The 17,500-nt window shown below is 39.3% G+C and overlaps 1 protein-coding gene across 6 annotated transcripts in view; it reads left to right on the forward strand.

Annotated features, from left to right (window-relative positions):
• Positions 1-17,500, forward strand: part of Rim (Rab3 interacting molecule) — a 157,852-nt gene that overhangs the window by 59,710 nt on the left and 80,642 nt on the right. For all 6 annotated transcript variants that reach the window (XM_069305952.1, XM_069305953.1, XM_069305954.1 and 3 more), the window contains exon 4: positions 6,146-6,219. In XM_069305952.1, the coding sequence (XP_069162053.1) occupies positions 6,146-6,219 (74 nt within the window). The remainder of the gene's footprint in view (positions 1-6,145; positions 6,220-17,500) is intronic.

The following is a 17,500-nucleotide window of genomic DNA, read 5'->3' on the forward strand; positions in this document are numbered from 1 at the left end:
ATAAGATAATAGGTTGATCTCGTTTTGTAAATAATCTTGTTATAATAATCTTGGGGCCACCGTAAGTAATCTTTGATCATTGTTAGCAAACTGTGAATGCGTCAGAGTATACTTGACCGTTGTTAGTTTACTTAGATCGTCGTTTGTCAACTTTGGGCGTTAGTGATCAACTTTGACCATCAGTAGTAAAGTTTGACCGTCAAATGTAAGCTTTGACTGTCAAAGGTAAGCTTTGGCTGTCAAAGGTTAACTTTGGCTGTCAAAGGTGTACTCTGACATCAGCTTACCTTCTTGGTACTTTGTGGTGAGTCCTGGGATCAACGTCCCCGCGGCCCGGTCTCTGACTAGGCCTCTGGTCAACCAGGCTGTTAGACGCTGCTTCTCTCAGTCTGACGTATGAATCACAGCCTCATTGATCAGGTATCCTTTCAATGGAGGGGAATTATAAGGGAAAAGCGTTTGTTGTTGTTGTTTAAGATTCAGCTATTGGGAACAAAAAGTTGCAAGTAGCACGGGCTATGGTGAGCCCGTAGTGGAATTACCTGGCACAGGAGCGGGGCTGTAATTGGGAAAGCGCCAAGCCATTACGACTATATAGCACTGAGAAGGCGTCAGGATAAGGATTTGGGATGGGACGGGAGGATGGAATGGTGCCCAACCATTTCGGGACGGTCGAGGATTGAACGCAGACCTGCATGAAGCGAGAGAACCAGGCCAGTTATGTTTAACTGGTCCTTATGCATAGCGGGAGAGTGTTGAAAAGTCTTGGAGCTTTTTTTTTTAGCGTGGTGATACAGTGGTTATCTTGAAATGATTTCGGAGCTTAGCGTCCCCGCGGCCCGGTCCTCGACCAGGCCTCCTTTTTGTTACACATCCCCCAGGAAGCAGCCCGTAGCAGCTGTCTAACTCCCAGGTACCTATTTACTGCTATGTGAACAGTGGGCATCAAGGTGAAAGAGACTTTTTGCCCATTTGTCTCTGCCTCCACCGGGGATCGAACTTGGAACCTCAGGACTACGAATCCGAAACACTGTCCACTCAAATGTCAGGACCGATTTGGCTTTGCATCACGCGGACGGAGGTTCTAGTCCCAGCAAGGGTATATATATATATACTATATATATATATATATATATATATATATATATATATATATATATATATATATATATATATATATATATATATATATAATATATAATTCTAACACGAATTTTCCAAAGATACCTTACAAGCAGAACTTATTGTAGAAGGAGGAAAGAATCGAGGCAATTACAGAAGCACCATACTGTCCCCCGAGCTCAAAGCGGCAGCTAAAAGCCTTCGTGAGAACAAGGAGATAGTTGTCAGGAGAGGTGACAAGTCGCCAATATATGTCATTCTTAAAAAAGACGAATATCTGGCGAAAATGAACCTCATACTCTCTGACCAAACTAAGTTCCAAAGGGTAACGAAGGACACTACAGCCGAATTGAAAGCAAAGGTCAACAAACTGATCGAAACTGTGAACGCCAAGAAATCCGGACTCCACCTGCCAAAGATCATTGGGAAATATAAACCTGGATATGCGTATGGAAATGTCAAGACACACAAGCCTGGAAACCCACTTCGGCCAATCACTAGCCAGATACCCACACCCACGTACAGACTGGCGAAGCGACTCAACGGCCTGCTGACTCCTTATGTTCCTTGCGCCTTCAGCCTGAAGTCTCCAAAGGAATTTGTTGACTTACTGCGGGGCACACGGGCCACAGGGATAAGAGCCTCGTTGGACGTAGAATCGCTGTTTACCAACGTACCTGTGGACGAGACAATCGGGATGATAGCCGACAGAGTGTATCGTGATCCAGCCTGTACTCCTCTTGACATACCAGAAAATATTCTGAGGAAACTACTCCAAGCTTGTACTAAAGAGGCACCCTTCTTGAGCCCGGATGGGCACATGTATAAGCAAGTAGATGGGGTCGCCATGGGTTCTCCCCTAGGTGTCCTGTTTGCAAACTTCTACATGGGTACCATCGAGCAAAAAGTCTTAGTCGACATGAACTTGAAACCGGCCATATACTGCAGGTATGTTGACGACATTTTTACACAGGTACCTGATGCCAGACATCTGCAGGCGCTGAAGGAGGCATTTGAGCAGAGTTCCGTGCTGCGTTTCACTTACGAGATGGAAAAGGATGGGAAGCTGCCCTTTCTAGATGTAACAGTCATGGAATAGCGGTGGTTTCCACACTGCAGTCTACACTAAGGAAACGAACATAGGAATGTGCCTAAATGCCAACAGCGACTGCCCAGACAGGTAAAAGAGGAGTGTTGTTAACGCATATGTCGACCGTGCTCTCAGCCACAGCTCAGAATGGAAGAAAGTCGACGAAGAACTCTGTAGGGTAAGGCAGGTCCTAGTCAACAACGGTTTCTCCAATGGTTTCGTCGAAGACATCATAAGAAGGAAAGTGAAACGCCATGCAACCTCTGAAGAGACAACTAACACAACACCTATACCCCCTATTAGACTATTTTACAGGAACTTCTTTTCCACAGCTCATAAAACGGAGGAAAGGGTCCTGAAAGATATTGTTAATAGAAACGTTATCCCTACAGACAAAAATCAGAGGATACAACTGACGATTTACTATAAAACCAGAAAAACGGCCAGTCTACTCATGAGAAACTCTCCAGACACAAAGCAGAACGCTTTAAAAGAGACCAACGTCGTCTATGCCTTCAAATGCCCACGTGGGGACTGTAAGCTCCAAAAAAACCAGTATATAGGCAAGACAACAACATCTCTTTCTAGGCGTTTAACGATGCATAAGCAACAGGGCTCCATTAAGGAACATATAATCTCTTCCCACAACCAAACCATTGCCAGAGAAATCCTAGTAAACAACACAGAAATCATCGATAGATACAGCGATAGCAGACGACTTGACGTTTGCGAGGCACTGCACATTAAGAAGTCAACACCAGCAATCAACAGCCAATTAATGCACAACTATATTCTACCCACCTCAAGACTCCGCTCCAATATAGAAGCATCAAGAAATATGGATCAATAGGCTTTCTACAATCACTTCCATTTCAATACCCATTGTTTCGTGTTCTGTCCTGTGTTGATGAAATTAATACCCTATTAAATACCACCTCACCCCATCCACCTCACTCAAATGTAGATATAAACAAATCGGAGATATGTAAGTTCTATTCAGTTGTGTATGTGTAAAGTCTTTGAAAATGTAATAAGTTTTACGAAACGCGCTCAAGTGTCGCGTCAGACTAGAAATAAAAATGAATTTTGGAGAATTGATTTTTGAATTACCTCCAACAGTGAAAAGAAATGTACGAAAGATTGAGAAAATTCGTGTTAGAATTATTAATCTTACTTTTTTGGTCATATTTAATAATATATGTCTACAGGAAAGACTGCTACCAAAATATACTAATATATATATATATATATATATATATATATATATATATATATATATATATATATATATATATATATATATATATATATATATATATATATATATATATATATATATATATATATATATATTGATCTTTTTCACACGTATATACATAATTTTTATATTTTTCCCACTTTCTACAAACTACGAACTTTCCATTATCAAAGGCTCAATTCATTAAATAATTCCGAACATCAGAGTCTGATCATTTTTCTCATTGTAAATATATATTTTGGCTTTTATTTTGGGAGGGGGAGTTACAATTCATGATTTCATCTTTTCATTGAAAGGAACATAGAGTGACATCTTGAAATATTGCATGGACATTGCAGATTTGACTTTTATTCCACATACACAATGTCTATGAACTTGATCTTGAGTGTGTGTGTGTGTGTATAGCTTATCTATTTATCTACCCATTCACCTAGATATGTATATTATGTGACCTGTAAGTGACTTTAATATGCATATTGTATGATCGTTATGGGACCTAAATATACGTACATACTATGAGTAACTTATACACATGCCTTACTAAGATATACATCTTGTGTGATCTTTACATGACGTCAGTATACATAATTTGTGACCTGGATATTAAATTGTATACATACACATATTGTGTGACCTGAATATAAATATTCACATTTTGTGACCCTCACATAACTTACATATATATATGTATATTCATATTGTGTGGCCTGCAAATTAATTCACTATGTATATACATATTGTACAAATAAAATATTCATACTGATGCACGAGAAAATAATGTTTACAGTGGGAGGTCTGCATAATACTTATGTATACATATACATGTCGTGTGGCCTGTGTTCATTTATGAATTGCCTTAGACATTTAATTGTAATAATTTCTTTGAAGACATTATTACATCTTTAAATAATGACATCTTTAAGTGTCATTATATTAGATAATGCAACAGATGCATTCTAACTTTTTTTGATTTTGGATTATTTTTCTTTTGGGGGGGGGGAGAGTTTTTAATTTTTTTGGATTTATATTATTTTTGGATTATGTATTTTTTGGGGGGGGGGATTTTTTAATTCTTTTTGGATTTTTAATTGATTTGTTTTGTTGTAGACAACAACAGCTGTAGGAAGAGGTTCAAAAGACTTTCAACAATAACAGTTCACCTAACAATAATTAGGTTAACTAATTATTGCTAGAACTTGACTTGAGTTTTACAAACTAAACTTTTGGTCTCGTTGAACTTTGTAACATTTGAATATTTACATTTTTTTCACATTTGAACTTTGAATACTTAAACTTTGAACCTTCCTCTTGCCTGTATCTCATCCAACCTTTCAGACTTTCAGACTTCACTCTTCTACAACTTTTCACTTCTCTGACCTTGTTTTCTGACCATTCTAGCTTTAGAGTTATCGATCTTCAAGGTTTCTAAATCTGACCAAAACGAAACTTTCAGATCTCATATTTTGACTCGCTTTATAATATATTTTAATCATTTACAATATCTGGCCCAAGACTTTCCTTACATTTTAGCGATTTGAGCTTGTCGTGAGTTTTTATTATTCTTATTCTTGGACTTTATTGATTTTGTTTTATTTCTCTTCTTCACCACATGGATAATTTTATCTTTTCTTGAAGACATGGATAATTTTATCTTTTCTTGAAGACATGGATAATTTTATCTTTTCTTGAAGACATGGATAACTTTATCTTTTCTTGAAGACATGGATAACTTTATCTCTTCTTGAAGACATGACCATTCTAATGGTTTGCTTGTTAGCAATAAATAATTAGATATAAAAGTAAAGATATTGTAAGCATTAAAACATAATAATTTATTTAAGGTTTGATATTTTAGCCAATACTTATTATTATATTTTATATCATCCGTTCTATGAATATATATATATATATATATATATATATATATATATATATATATATATATATATATATATATATATATATATATATATATATATATATATAGTCCTGGGGACCATTCAGGCTTGTTTGCATATATATATATATATATATATATATATATATATATATATATATATATATATATATATGTCGTACCTAGTAGCCAGAACTCACTTCTCAGCCTACTATGCAAGGCCCAATTTGCCTAATAAGCCAAGTTTTCATGAATTAATTGTTTTTCGACTACCTAACCTACCTAACCTAACATAACCTAACTTTTTCGGCTACCTAACCTAACCTACCCTATAAAGATAGGTTAGGTTAGGTTAGATAGTGTTGGTTAGGTTTGGTCATATATCTACGTTAATTTAAACTCCAATAAAATTTTTTTTACCTCAAACATAATGAAATGGGTAGATTTATCATTTCATAAGAAAAAAATTAGAGAAAACATATTAATTCAGGAAAACTTGGCTTATTAGGCAAATCGGGCCTTGCATAGTAGGCCGATAAGTGCGTTCTGGCTACTAGGTACGACATATATATATATATATATATATATATATATATATATATATATATATATATATATATATATATATATATATATATGTAACATTAACAATTGTGTAGAAATTGAATTGACCTTTCTAAGGTTAGTCCATATTGCATTTATCCCTCATATACTGCCTTTTTTACATGCGTGTCACTGATCTTTTTCTAATTCTGGACTTTTGTTTGTGTGTCGGCAGGCGAGGGTGAGGCGGTGGCAGAGCGGTGGAAGAGAGAGGAGATCCTTGACGCCAAGATCAAAAAGTTCCTGGCGGTGAGCTTACCTGTCCCATCCCACCTTCCCACTTTCTCTTTCTTTTTCTCTCTCTCTCCGCCATTCCGTTGTCTCTGGCATCTGTTTTCCTCCTCTCTCATACAACCCCAAGCTCCACCATTCCCGTTTTCTTTGTTATTCTGCGTCGGTGTTCTACACGAAGAATGAAATGAAATGGAAAAGATTACTTTATTTATTTACTCTTCTCTGTGTCTTGTTTATTTCTGCTGACTACTGAGATGCATATATATATAGAGTATCTTTTTTTTTTTTAATTTTGAGTTGATGCGACTCTTGCTTTAATGATTTCTGCTGACTGAAATAATCGGATTATTTTGATTTGTTCTCGGTTTAATAAATTTAAAATTACGTGTGAGTGCTAAACATCTTGAATCATTTAATGCCGCTCCTCATTTATGTCCATTGTGATAATCTAAGTTCAAAGGACCCGTAAAAATCTACATGTACCGAAAAGGTTAAAAATAATATTTTTTTTACAAGCGTCCAGAAATGTTTGATTGTAATTAATGATTTTCTTTGCGGCTCCGAGTCGGAACGTGAGAGATGGTTGTCACAGAGGCATCCACAGCTTGGTGAAGTCTTTTCAGAACTGCAGATTCATTCAAAAAAATGTATAAAACTAAGTATATAGACGCCACCCCTACAAGAGCTCAGAATTCGTTTTTTATCAGTCAGTTGCATTTACTAGAGAGAACGCAAGCCACATATTTACACGGGTACTTGCTTAAACATACAAACCTAGGTAAACACACAAAAGACTCTGCCCCTGCAAGAGACTCGAACCTAGAAGGCCCAGGTGTTCGCGCACCCAGACACAAACTAGTACCCTGACCGCTCCACCACATGGCAACATGTGGATTCGTACATATGAAATGTGTGTATACATACGCAGAACGTATTGATACATACATATATATATATATATATATATATATATATATATATATATATATATATATATATATATATATATATATTTATATTTATTTATTTATTTATTGCTACTTATACAACATTTCAATGCATTAACTTGTGTCTGGATGTAGTACATATTGATGTATACATACTCAACATATGGATACCTACATGTACGTAATATTGGTACCTACATGTTTACCATGTAAATACGGGCAACATATATGCATGAATATTGGTATACATCATATGGATACATACATACATATACATCATATATATATATATATATATATATATATATATATATATATATATATATATATATATATATATATATATATATATATGTATATATATATATATATATATATATAATATTATAATGAGGTACCCAGAGGAGTATTAGGTTCCCAATGTTAGCATCAGGTTACTCTGTGTTATCAGATTTCCCTGTATCAGTATTAGTTTCCTAAGTATTAATTTCCAGGCTCGTCAGTTGTAATATCAGGCTTCACATTGTATCAGGTTTCCCACAGTGTTATAACCAGGTTCTCCAAGTATTAGTATCCTGGGGCCAGATTCACGAAGCAGTTACGCAAGAACTTACGAACCTGTACATCTTGTCTCGATCTTTGGCAGCTTTGTTTACAATTATTAAACAGTTAATGAGCTCCGAAGCACCAGGAGGCTGTTTATAACAATAAGAACAGTTGATTGATAAGTTTTCATGCTTGTAAACTGTTAAATATATGTAACCAAAGCCGTCAAAGATTGAGGAAAGATGTACACGTTCGTAAGTACTTGCTTAACTGCTTCGTGAATCTGGCCCCAGGTTCACAGTGCTAGTATCACGTTCCTTCGTGTAGTATTAGGATCGCTAATAGTAGTATTACATCCATTAGAGAATTAGGATTCAACCATCCATTAGAAAGTCCGATTCTGTCCAGCCGGATGGACGGATAGGGGGTATTACAAGGATAGGACACTGTAGGACGTGTCCCATCCCGCGTGAGTGAGTACTTGAGTTAGTAATGTCTCCCCGTCACCGCTGTGAGTACCTCTGTAACACCGCTGTGAGTACCTCTGTAACACCCATCTCGTTAGTGTCTGTGAAAGGGCTGGTACAAGTCCAATATTTCACCGTGTTTAAATTTTCGTTTTTTTCACGTCAATAATTTGCTTTATCGAGAGAAGCTAATTCTTAATATTTTTTTGTTATATTCCTCAGGCTTTCTCCTATTCTTTTATCCCTTTCTTTAGCTCCTGATCATCGTGTCTGCTCCTGCTTCCCTCATTCATGCCGCGTTTACTCAGGGCGTTCGTAAACTCTGCCTGTTCGTTCAATCCGTTCGTGCAAATAATCAATTGGCATCAGTCGCTGGGTTTCTTACGACTCATAAACATTTGTATCAGACATAAGAATTAAAAGTTTGTACTAAGACGTGCATTTTGAGAGACAAAGACCAGCATTCATGGCTTGCAAGCAGGAGAGTGTAGGGTCCGAGGGAGCCCAGCGCCTGAGTCACTCGCCCTGCTCCTCTTCCTCCTCCTCCCTTTCCGCCTGTTTTGCTGTCCGTCTGCATGCTGCCCGCCGCTCTTCTCGTGTCCGCTGTGCTCACCTCGTCGACTCCAGGATACTCCATGGGGGACACGCCAGAGCCCCACGCACGTTCGCACCAGCAGCCAATCCTGCCCGAGTTCAGGGAGTCCTAGGGGGCCAGGGGGCACAGTCCTGCGGCCAAGAATGGCAGTTCTAGCTCTTACCGGGGGTAGGGTTAGCGTGTATGTTTACTGAGGGTCGTAGGTGGTAGGTGGTAGGTGGTAGGAGGAGCCGCGTGATGGGGCTCCTGCTAGCGTCCAAGTATCACTCTCTGTTATGTTATTTGGCTTTCTTGTTTAATATTTACAAATGTTGTGTGGCTTAGTATGTTCAGACCGCCCGTATAACCTCACTGTTATGAATAGAAATGTTACAATGTGGTTTTGAGTGCGGTGTGTTGGTTGTCACGTCTGTGAGTGAAGGTCCAACTACCCGACAGTAGTTTGGTCGGTGGAAGCCGGCCCGAGGCCAGTGGCGCAAGGTTTATTGGTGAGGCAGTAAGGTGTTGCTGCGCTTGTGGTGGGCGGCGTGCGTGGTGTGGGCGTCACAGGACGTGGGTAGTAGTGGAGGGTGGTGGTGCGGCCCCCTGCCGCTGGTGAGGAGGGCCCCCTGACGTTGGCTGGGAGTTCAGTGTGTGAGTGTTTGTGTCCGCAGGGGATATGGACCAGTACCCGCGCCCTGGGCTAGGCGAGCCTGGGGGGTCGCGGAGAGAGAAACACTACCACAGAGACTATCGCCTCCCTAAGGATGAAATTCGGGACTATGGGTTAGGGAACCATCGGGACTTGGAGTCCTTTCCCAGGGACCTGGCAGATAAATACAGGGACAGATATAACCAATACCTGAACCGGCTAGAAAGAACTTACCATAATCAAGTAAGTGAAGAATATTGTGATAATAGGGCAACTGATAGTAGAAATTACACGGAGAGGAGAAAGAAAACAGTGCGTTTTAACTCGGAAGGCTGGGACACGTTGGAGGAGGAGGAGCTGGAGCCGAGCGTGGACCCCAGGTGGACTAGTGCCTCTAGTGTATATTACGAGGACCTACCCCGGCCGCCCCTCGGGGTGGGCGGGGTGTGCATCACCCGTGACCTGGCACAGGGGCGCCGCCTGCCCCACTGGTCGGGTGGACGCGAGCTTCCACTACCTGCCGCCAGGAAGGAACTCTGGGAAGCGGAACGCCAGGAATCACAGGACTCCCAGACCAAAGATAGCGGCATTGACTCAGGCACAAGTAGTAACTTTAACTCCAGCGAGGACTCGAGCAAAGGAGAAGTGCCGAGAGTGTACAGAGTACGTATCTTTTCTCTTACAAGTAGCTAGTTCATCACTACAAGTTAGTCCAATTACTCAGATGCTAGTTAAACAGCACATATGCCACTAATGATGCCCAGAAGGTAAACTAACAAGTACTTGTATGTAGATGTTGGAGCTAAATAGGAATGCTAGATACTAGAGTTACTTTGACTACCCTCCCATAAGGGTAGTTTGGTAATTCAGGTCAGTGATCTCTGGCCACGTGCTTTCATATGGCTGCAGGTCACAGATGTGTCGTGTATGTACCCACACCTTATGGACAGGTAGTCAGGTGACCTAGGTAATTGGAAACTCCCTTTCCCTCAAGGCTTGAACACTTTGAATTTCAGCCAAGAGTCCATTTGGTCGACCAAACTATTCAACTATTGTTATACAGACATGCCACACTGGCGTAGATTTCGTTGTCAAACTATGTGATTGAGCAGAGACTGTAATAAAGTTGATCTATGATATAGCACTCTAATTCGTGTAATGCTTGCATGGACATTTATTTTAGAGGACCAGAGAGCTAGTCTTATAGCGCTGATTCTGTGTTGTTGTCGAGCTGGGCCGCGCGCTGTGCTGAGTGTGTCAAGTAGAGATTCAGCAGGTGTGTGTTCAGTTGCAAGGTCTAAGAGGCGGAAACCTCCAAGGTACAAACCTCCCCTTTCCCTTCCTCCACATTGGTCTGAGTGACCCCTACCTCAGACATACCCCCTTTCCCTTGCATTATTTTCCTGCGTTAGCTTCTATATATATATGTATATATTTTTCATTTTCTTTCCTGAACTCATTTTCCTTATTTCCAATAAATTAGCAAACCAAAATCCCATGTGTCGATTTAAAGTTTCCATGGATAAATGTCTTAACTTATATATGTACAAAATATAAAATTAATGACTCTTGGTCGATCCCAGCTTGCTGGATTGTACTTTTAACAAGTGTATTGTGCTCAATGATTCTAGGTAGTGACGATACCTTTATTGTTGAGCCTTTATGGCATAGAACAGCTAGAAACATAGCATGAGATTATCAAATTAAATTATAAATATTCCCACCACAAAAAAAAAAAAAATTAAATGAATGTTTCAAGCCTGGGCATTAGGCCTATATTAATCTCACTTGGATGCATCTTAGTCGGGTTGGTTTGTTGGTTGTGTAATGCCTTCCAAGACTTGGTATGTGGGGTACAGTATTCCTCGTTAGATGGGAGACTGTTCTGGGGCTACACACTAGTGAGTGTGATGGCTAACTTGCTTTTTCTTATACTGTTTCTCTTCTTGAGTCTGTTTCTTTACTACCTCCTTCTCTTCCTTACACCTTCTTTGTCTTCCTTACTCCCTCCCTCCCTCTCCTCTCTTCCTTACATCTTTTCTCTCTTCTGTTTTTCTGTTCCTTACTCCCTCTCTGTCCCCTCTTTTTTACATCCTTTCCTCTCTTCTGTTCCTTACTCTCTCTCCTCTATTCCGTGCTTCCTCCCATTCTTACTCGCTCTCTTACTCACTCGCTCCTCTTCTTTACTCGCTCTCCTCTCTTCCTTACTCCTTTCCTATCCTCCCCTTTGTCTCTCATTACCTTTTTCCTTTACCGTCTATCTTTAAGACTCCCTATCTTGCCCTCTCGAAGGCTATTATTTTCTGGGGCATATTACTCCCCTCCTTCCGTCCCTGGCACTCGGGCACCGTACAGCACTAACAAGAGGACAGTTGGCGGTGTGGTGGTTGAGGCTGGGTGATGTGCAGGCCTTGGCCCCTCTCGGAGGCTGTGATGAGGACGTGGTGATGCTTCGTCGGTGCTTGGGACCATCCTTACATGACCTCGTCTTCCACTACCTCTTTCCCCCCGCCTCTCTCTCTCTCTCTCTCTCTCTCTCTCTCTCTCTCTCTCTCTCTCTCTCTCTCTCTCTCTCTCTCTCTCTCTCTCTCTCTCTCTCTCTCTCTCTCTCTCTTGGCAATCTTACAAACATGCATCTACCGTTTCTACCTCACACGTCAATGCCACAATTATTTTCCTTACACATCAACACGACACAGTGGCTATATCTCCTTGCTGCCCCCATTTCTGTGACCTTCCCGGCGCCTGTAGGCACCAGCAGACTGTATGTCGCTGACGACGCTACGTTGAAGGCTTTCTTCAGATTCCGTCATCTTAAAACCTGTAGGCCCGTTCACCTGCTGTGGCTCTGTATGTTCAGCTGTGTGTTCGACCACACGGGTGCAGCTGTGCGTTCGACCACACACATGTGCGTGATTCGTTCGTAGCTGGCTAAGGTCACTAGTATCGTCCGAGAGGTTAGCGAGGGTGTTGTCATCTCCAGCAGGTAACGCTGCCTTATATTGCCTGGATTTAGTTGGAATGCAGCCTTATACATCAGTGCAGCCGTATAACTTATTTTTAGAGGACTTTGACTGTTTTGCCTAATTGCCCTCAATTTTAATTAGCCTGTTCTATGAGTGTCAAGAAATCTAGTGCCTTAGAGGCTGACTGTCTTTCATAGTTTGTCAACTCCTGTTTTTACACTAGTGACTAGAAAGCTCGAGTTTAGTGTGAGGTAGAGGGGCCCTCAGCCCAGAATCTGCCGGCCCCCAACGAGTAACCTGGGATGCCCTCCCTCCCCCCCGGACCCCACGTCCCCCGGGACCCCACGTCCCCCCTCTGGCTGTCCCTACCTCGCCTCCCCTTACCCCTGACCTAGTGAGGTCGCCTATCCTTCCTCCCCTGACCCCTACCTTACAAACCTCACCCTAATCTGGCGAAGGCAAACGATCCCAACCTCGCTTTCCTTCCTCATGTTATTCCTTCTCTCACGTCCTCCTCATCTCAGTTGCCTCCTCCTACCCTCCCTCTGTCCCTCACCACGTGTTGTAGAGGGTCGGGCTTGCATGTGAGCTGTTTGTGTTGGTGTGATTGCCCTCCCCGCTGCCCGAGCAAACATCTTTTAGATCAAGTGGACCACTGAATCAAGATGCAATGTATTGGGGATATATATGTTATTTGCGGAATTACATTGACTTAATTGAGAAACGCAACAAGAAAATCGAGTCATTTGATGAAGCCTGTAGTTAGAGACTACAGAGTTGATAACAGGAGACAGCCTCGACCACTGTCACTTGCGATTCTTGACTACATATGCCTGGAGGCTGGAGAGGAAAGTTATTCACTTATTGGTAAGGCAGAGGATCAGCGGAGAAAGCTTGTAATGAGCTCAATGCCAGTGCCATATTCAGTGCCATATTCGGTGCCATATTCGGTGCCATACTCAGTGCCTCGTGACTTTAATTACCATTATTTTTGCTTGTTTTTTGAAGGCAATTAATATTTAGGGATAATTTTAGTCGCAGGTTTGGAGACGAAAATATTATGATGTTCTCTGACGTTACAAAGTTATATAGTTAATCAATATTAAAAGAACACTAATATATAAGGAATATATAATAGATCGCGACTCGAGAGGAAGAATATTTTAAACTTTCGGGAGCGGCTCAGGATGAAAATTTTACACAAGTGACATAGAAACCAAAAACTGATATGATATTTTTGTTTATACAATTGGGTAAACACACACACACACACACACACACACACACACACGAGAGAGCTTAAACCAGGCTGGGGCTCGGACACCCCCCCTTCCCCCCCACCGGCAGCTGGTGTCCCCCCCCCCACACGCTCGTAGATGCCTCCAAGTAGATAGCACGAATGTAGAATCTAGAAAGCATGCGCGCGCATGTTAGCCTGTGTGCGTATGTGTACGCATGTGTGCGTATGTGTGCCTGATGCCTAGGCTGTTATCCTCCTCTCCTCCATTCCCCTCTCTCCCTCCTCCTCCTCCTCCTCCTCCATCGCCCCTTTCCCCACTCCCAATTAATTTTTATATCTTGTAGTCTCAGTAGGCAATACTCGCCTTTGGTGTGCTATATCCGTACTAAGTCAATTTCCAACTGTTCTAACAGAAAGTTTATCTATTGCTATTTTCTATTTTTTTTTCGTATGTTCCTTGGCCCAGTATTTAAACTGTGATTGGTTATGCATTTCAATTGAGTATATAGCATTGCTCTTTCTGGGAAGACCAGCAGCATAGTTCACATTTTTTACAAGTTTTTGCAACAGTAGCATATGTATACATATATATATATATATATATATATATATATATATATATATATATATATATATATATATATATATATATATATATATATTTTGAACCACATATGTATTAGATTTGAGTAGGTAGGGAGAATTATTAGATGTTAATTGCTGTTTTATATTAGGAAGCATTAGGGTAGAGGTAACAATCTTGAAATTGCAAGAGTAAGAAGAGGCTTGATGGTAAGTTAATCCTAATTTTTCTTAATATTGATTTTAAATAATGTTTTTGTGTGTAAATTCCTGTCATCCAAGGTGGTCCATCTCCTTAAATCAACATTGTTGGCAAAATATTTAACCTCATCCACATAAAACTTCTTTCGACATTCTTTACACGAGAATATCTTTATGTAGTGAAAATTAACACCCTTCCCCCACCCATCCCTGATAACATTTTGACCTCTAAGGCCGTTCTGGTTAACATTTTAAGAACATGCATATATATATATATATATATATATATATATATATATATATATATATATATATATATATATATATATATATATATATAAAATATATGTGTGTGTGTGTGCTTAGTGATCAACTCTTGTTGTGACTTATTTCTATGGGAATTGGTTCTTGTATTTCTACTTCTGTCAAATAATTTTCTTTCAGCTACAAGTGTGACTTAAGTCTCTACTGTAGTAGTGAAGACAACAACACACTCAGAACTACAACAACTACTCATTTTTGTTGATCAACTGCTACTCTCTGTACCTCTGCTGATGTTAAACTACCAATACTGATAAACCACCACTTCAACCATTAACTATTAGTTCTATAATTATACACTACTACTGATACTGCTGCAACTACTACTACTACCATTACAACTATTGTTACTCCTACGACGTCGTGCTACCACTACTTAGTCTTATAGGAGTCGTCTTGAACGATGGGTCGTCTAGGGAGGTAGGTCGTACGACTGTGTGGTCGACTGTCGGACGTCTGTGTGGTCGACCATCGTACGTCTGTCTGGTCGACCATCGGACGTCTGTGTGGTCGACCGACGGACGTCTTAATGACTGTAAAATGGGAAAAAATAACAGAAATAAATAATAGGCGAAAAACAAAATGAAATTTCGAATACAAAATCAAACAGAAACTTTATGAATTTCTCTCACACGCAATAGGAAGAAAACGGAGCTTCAAACGATATATATAAAGCTTAGAATTAATAAGCGGATAAATATATATATATATACTGGGTATATATATATATATATATATATATATATATATATATATATATATATATATATATATATATATATATATATATATATATATAATTGTGAGGGTACCACCTCTGGTGCCAATGTGGGGACCCATAGCCTCGGAGAAGAAAATAAAAAGTATTCAGAGGAGACCTTGTGGTCTCTCAGTGAACACTAATATTATCTTCTCCTACCACCCCCATTCTTTTGTATGTACACATATATATTTGCTTTATTTGAACCTTGTTACAAAAAAGGAGTTACATATAGGTTACAAAGATGGTTATCATAGGTTGTCGAGTTCCTCCCGCTCCTCAGATGGCGGGCAGGAACCCTGGATGCAGTGCGCATTTCCCCTCTGTATCGCCACGCTGAGGCGCTGGAAAAGAAAGCTGGCAGCTCTAGAGTCCCGTCACTGGACTATATATATATATATATATATATATATATATATATATATATATATATATATATATATATATATATATATATATATATATATATATAATATGTCGTACCTAGTAGCCAGAACTCACTTCTCAGCCTACTATTCAAGGCCCGATTTGCCTAATAAGCCAAGTTTTCCTGAATTAATATATTTACTATAGTTTTTTTCTTATGAAATGATAAAGCAACCCTTTTCTCTATGTATGAGGTCAATTTTTTTTTATAGGAGTTAAAATTAACGTAGATATATGACCGAACCTAACCAACCCTACCTAACCTAACCTAACCTATATTTATAGGTAAGGTTAGGTTAGGTAGCCAAAAAAAGCTAGGTTAGGTTAGGTTAGGTAGGTTAGGTAGACGAAAAAACATTAATTCATGAAAACTTGGCTTATTAGGCAAATCGGGCCTTGAATAGTAGGCTGAGAAGTGCGTTCTGGCTATTAGGTACGACATATATATATATATATATATATATATATATATATATATATATATATATATATATTATATATATATATATATATATATATATATATATATATATATATATATATATATATATATATTCTAAACATTCGTTAGAGAAAAGCTAGCGAAATATCGTAGAGGAAACACCGAGTCACACCAAAAATCGATACGGCTGGGATGAAAGTGCAAGGCTCGGTGGATCCCAAAATAGCGTCCCTCCCCCCCTTGGATAGGGCAGGGGGTAGAGGACAGGAGTGACGTCACTGGACTGTCCTCTCGAAGGGAGGGTGTAGGAATGGGGGGATGGGGTGGGGGGAGGAGGAGGTGGACCTCTTCCTCCCTACGCTCTCACTTATAATTTCTCTTAAATTAGCGTGTCTTCACACTTGGCGTTAATGGGTGGAGTTCTGCGTATCCCACAGAAGAGTCAATAGATCGTTCATCGCTAAATAATGGTCTCATCACCACCCATTGAAAGTAGTAACGATAATAATAAAGTAATGTCTACTCACTGATATAAAAACATAGGATAAAAGTCCCCACGTGTGTATGTGTGAGTTTTATGTAAAGAAATTACAACAAGATTTTGGTACTCTAGTGAGTGCTTTGTCAAGGTCTGAGTATATGGGTCAGCCTTTACATATAACTTCTTTACATAATTCTCACAAATACTCAAGTGTGGAGGGTTTTATCCTAGAGAAAAGCCAGCATAATAATAATGACTTTAATGCTAATGCTAAAAGGAACAGCAAAAATATTTTATTATTATTATTATTAATTTTTTGCGTCTAACATATAAACGCTAAATAATATAATATTTAATACACACATACACACACACGCATATATATATATATATATATATATATATATATATATATATATATATATATATATATATATATATATATATAAATAATCATATATAAATTTATATATTTTTTAATGCACGACTTATATCGGAAAGAGCCCTTAACAATGTATTTCCGTTTTCTGTTTTGGCGTCATACCAGAGAAGTCCCACTCGATAGTCTCTACCGAAAATAGAATAGAGAGAGAGAGAAAAAGAGAGAGAAAAAGAGAGAAAGAAACGGAGGAATTTCAGCTTCATTTTTTAAAAAAAGGCAAAAGCGAAAATTCCATTCAGTCACATTCTG

The sequence above is a fragment of the Procambarus clarkii genome, chromosome 56, assembly GCF_040958095.1.
Source record: "Procambarus clarkii isolate CNS0578487 chromosome 56, FALCON_Pclarkii_2.0, whole genome shotgun sequence".
Classification (NCBI taxonomy): Eukaryota; Metazoa; Arthropoda; class Malacostraca; order Decapoda; family Cambaridae; genus Procambarus; species Procambarus clarkii.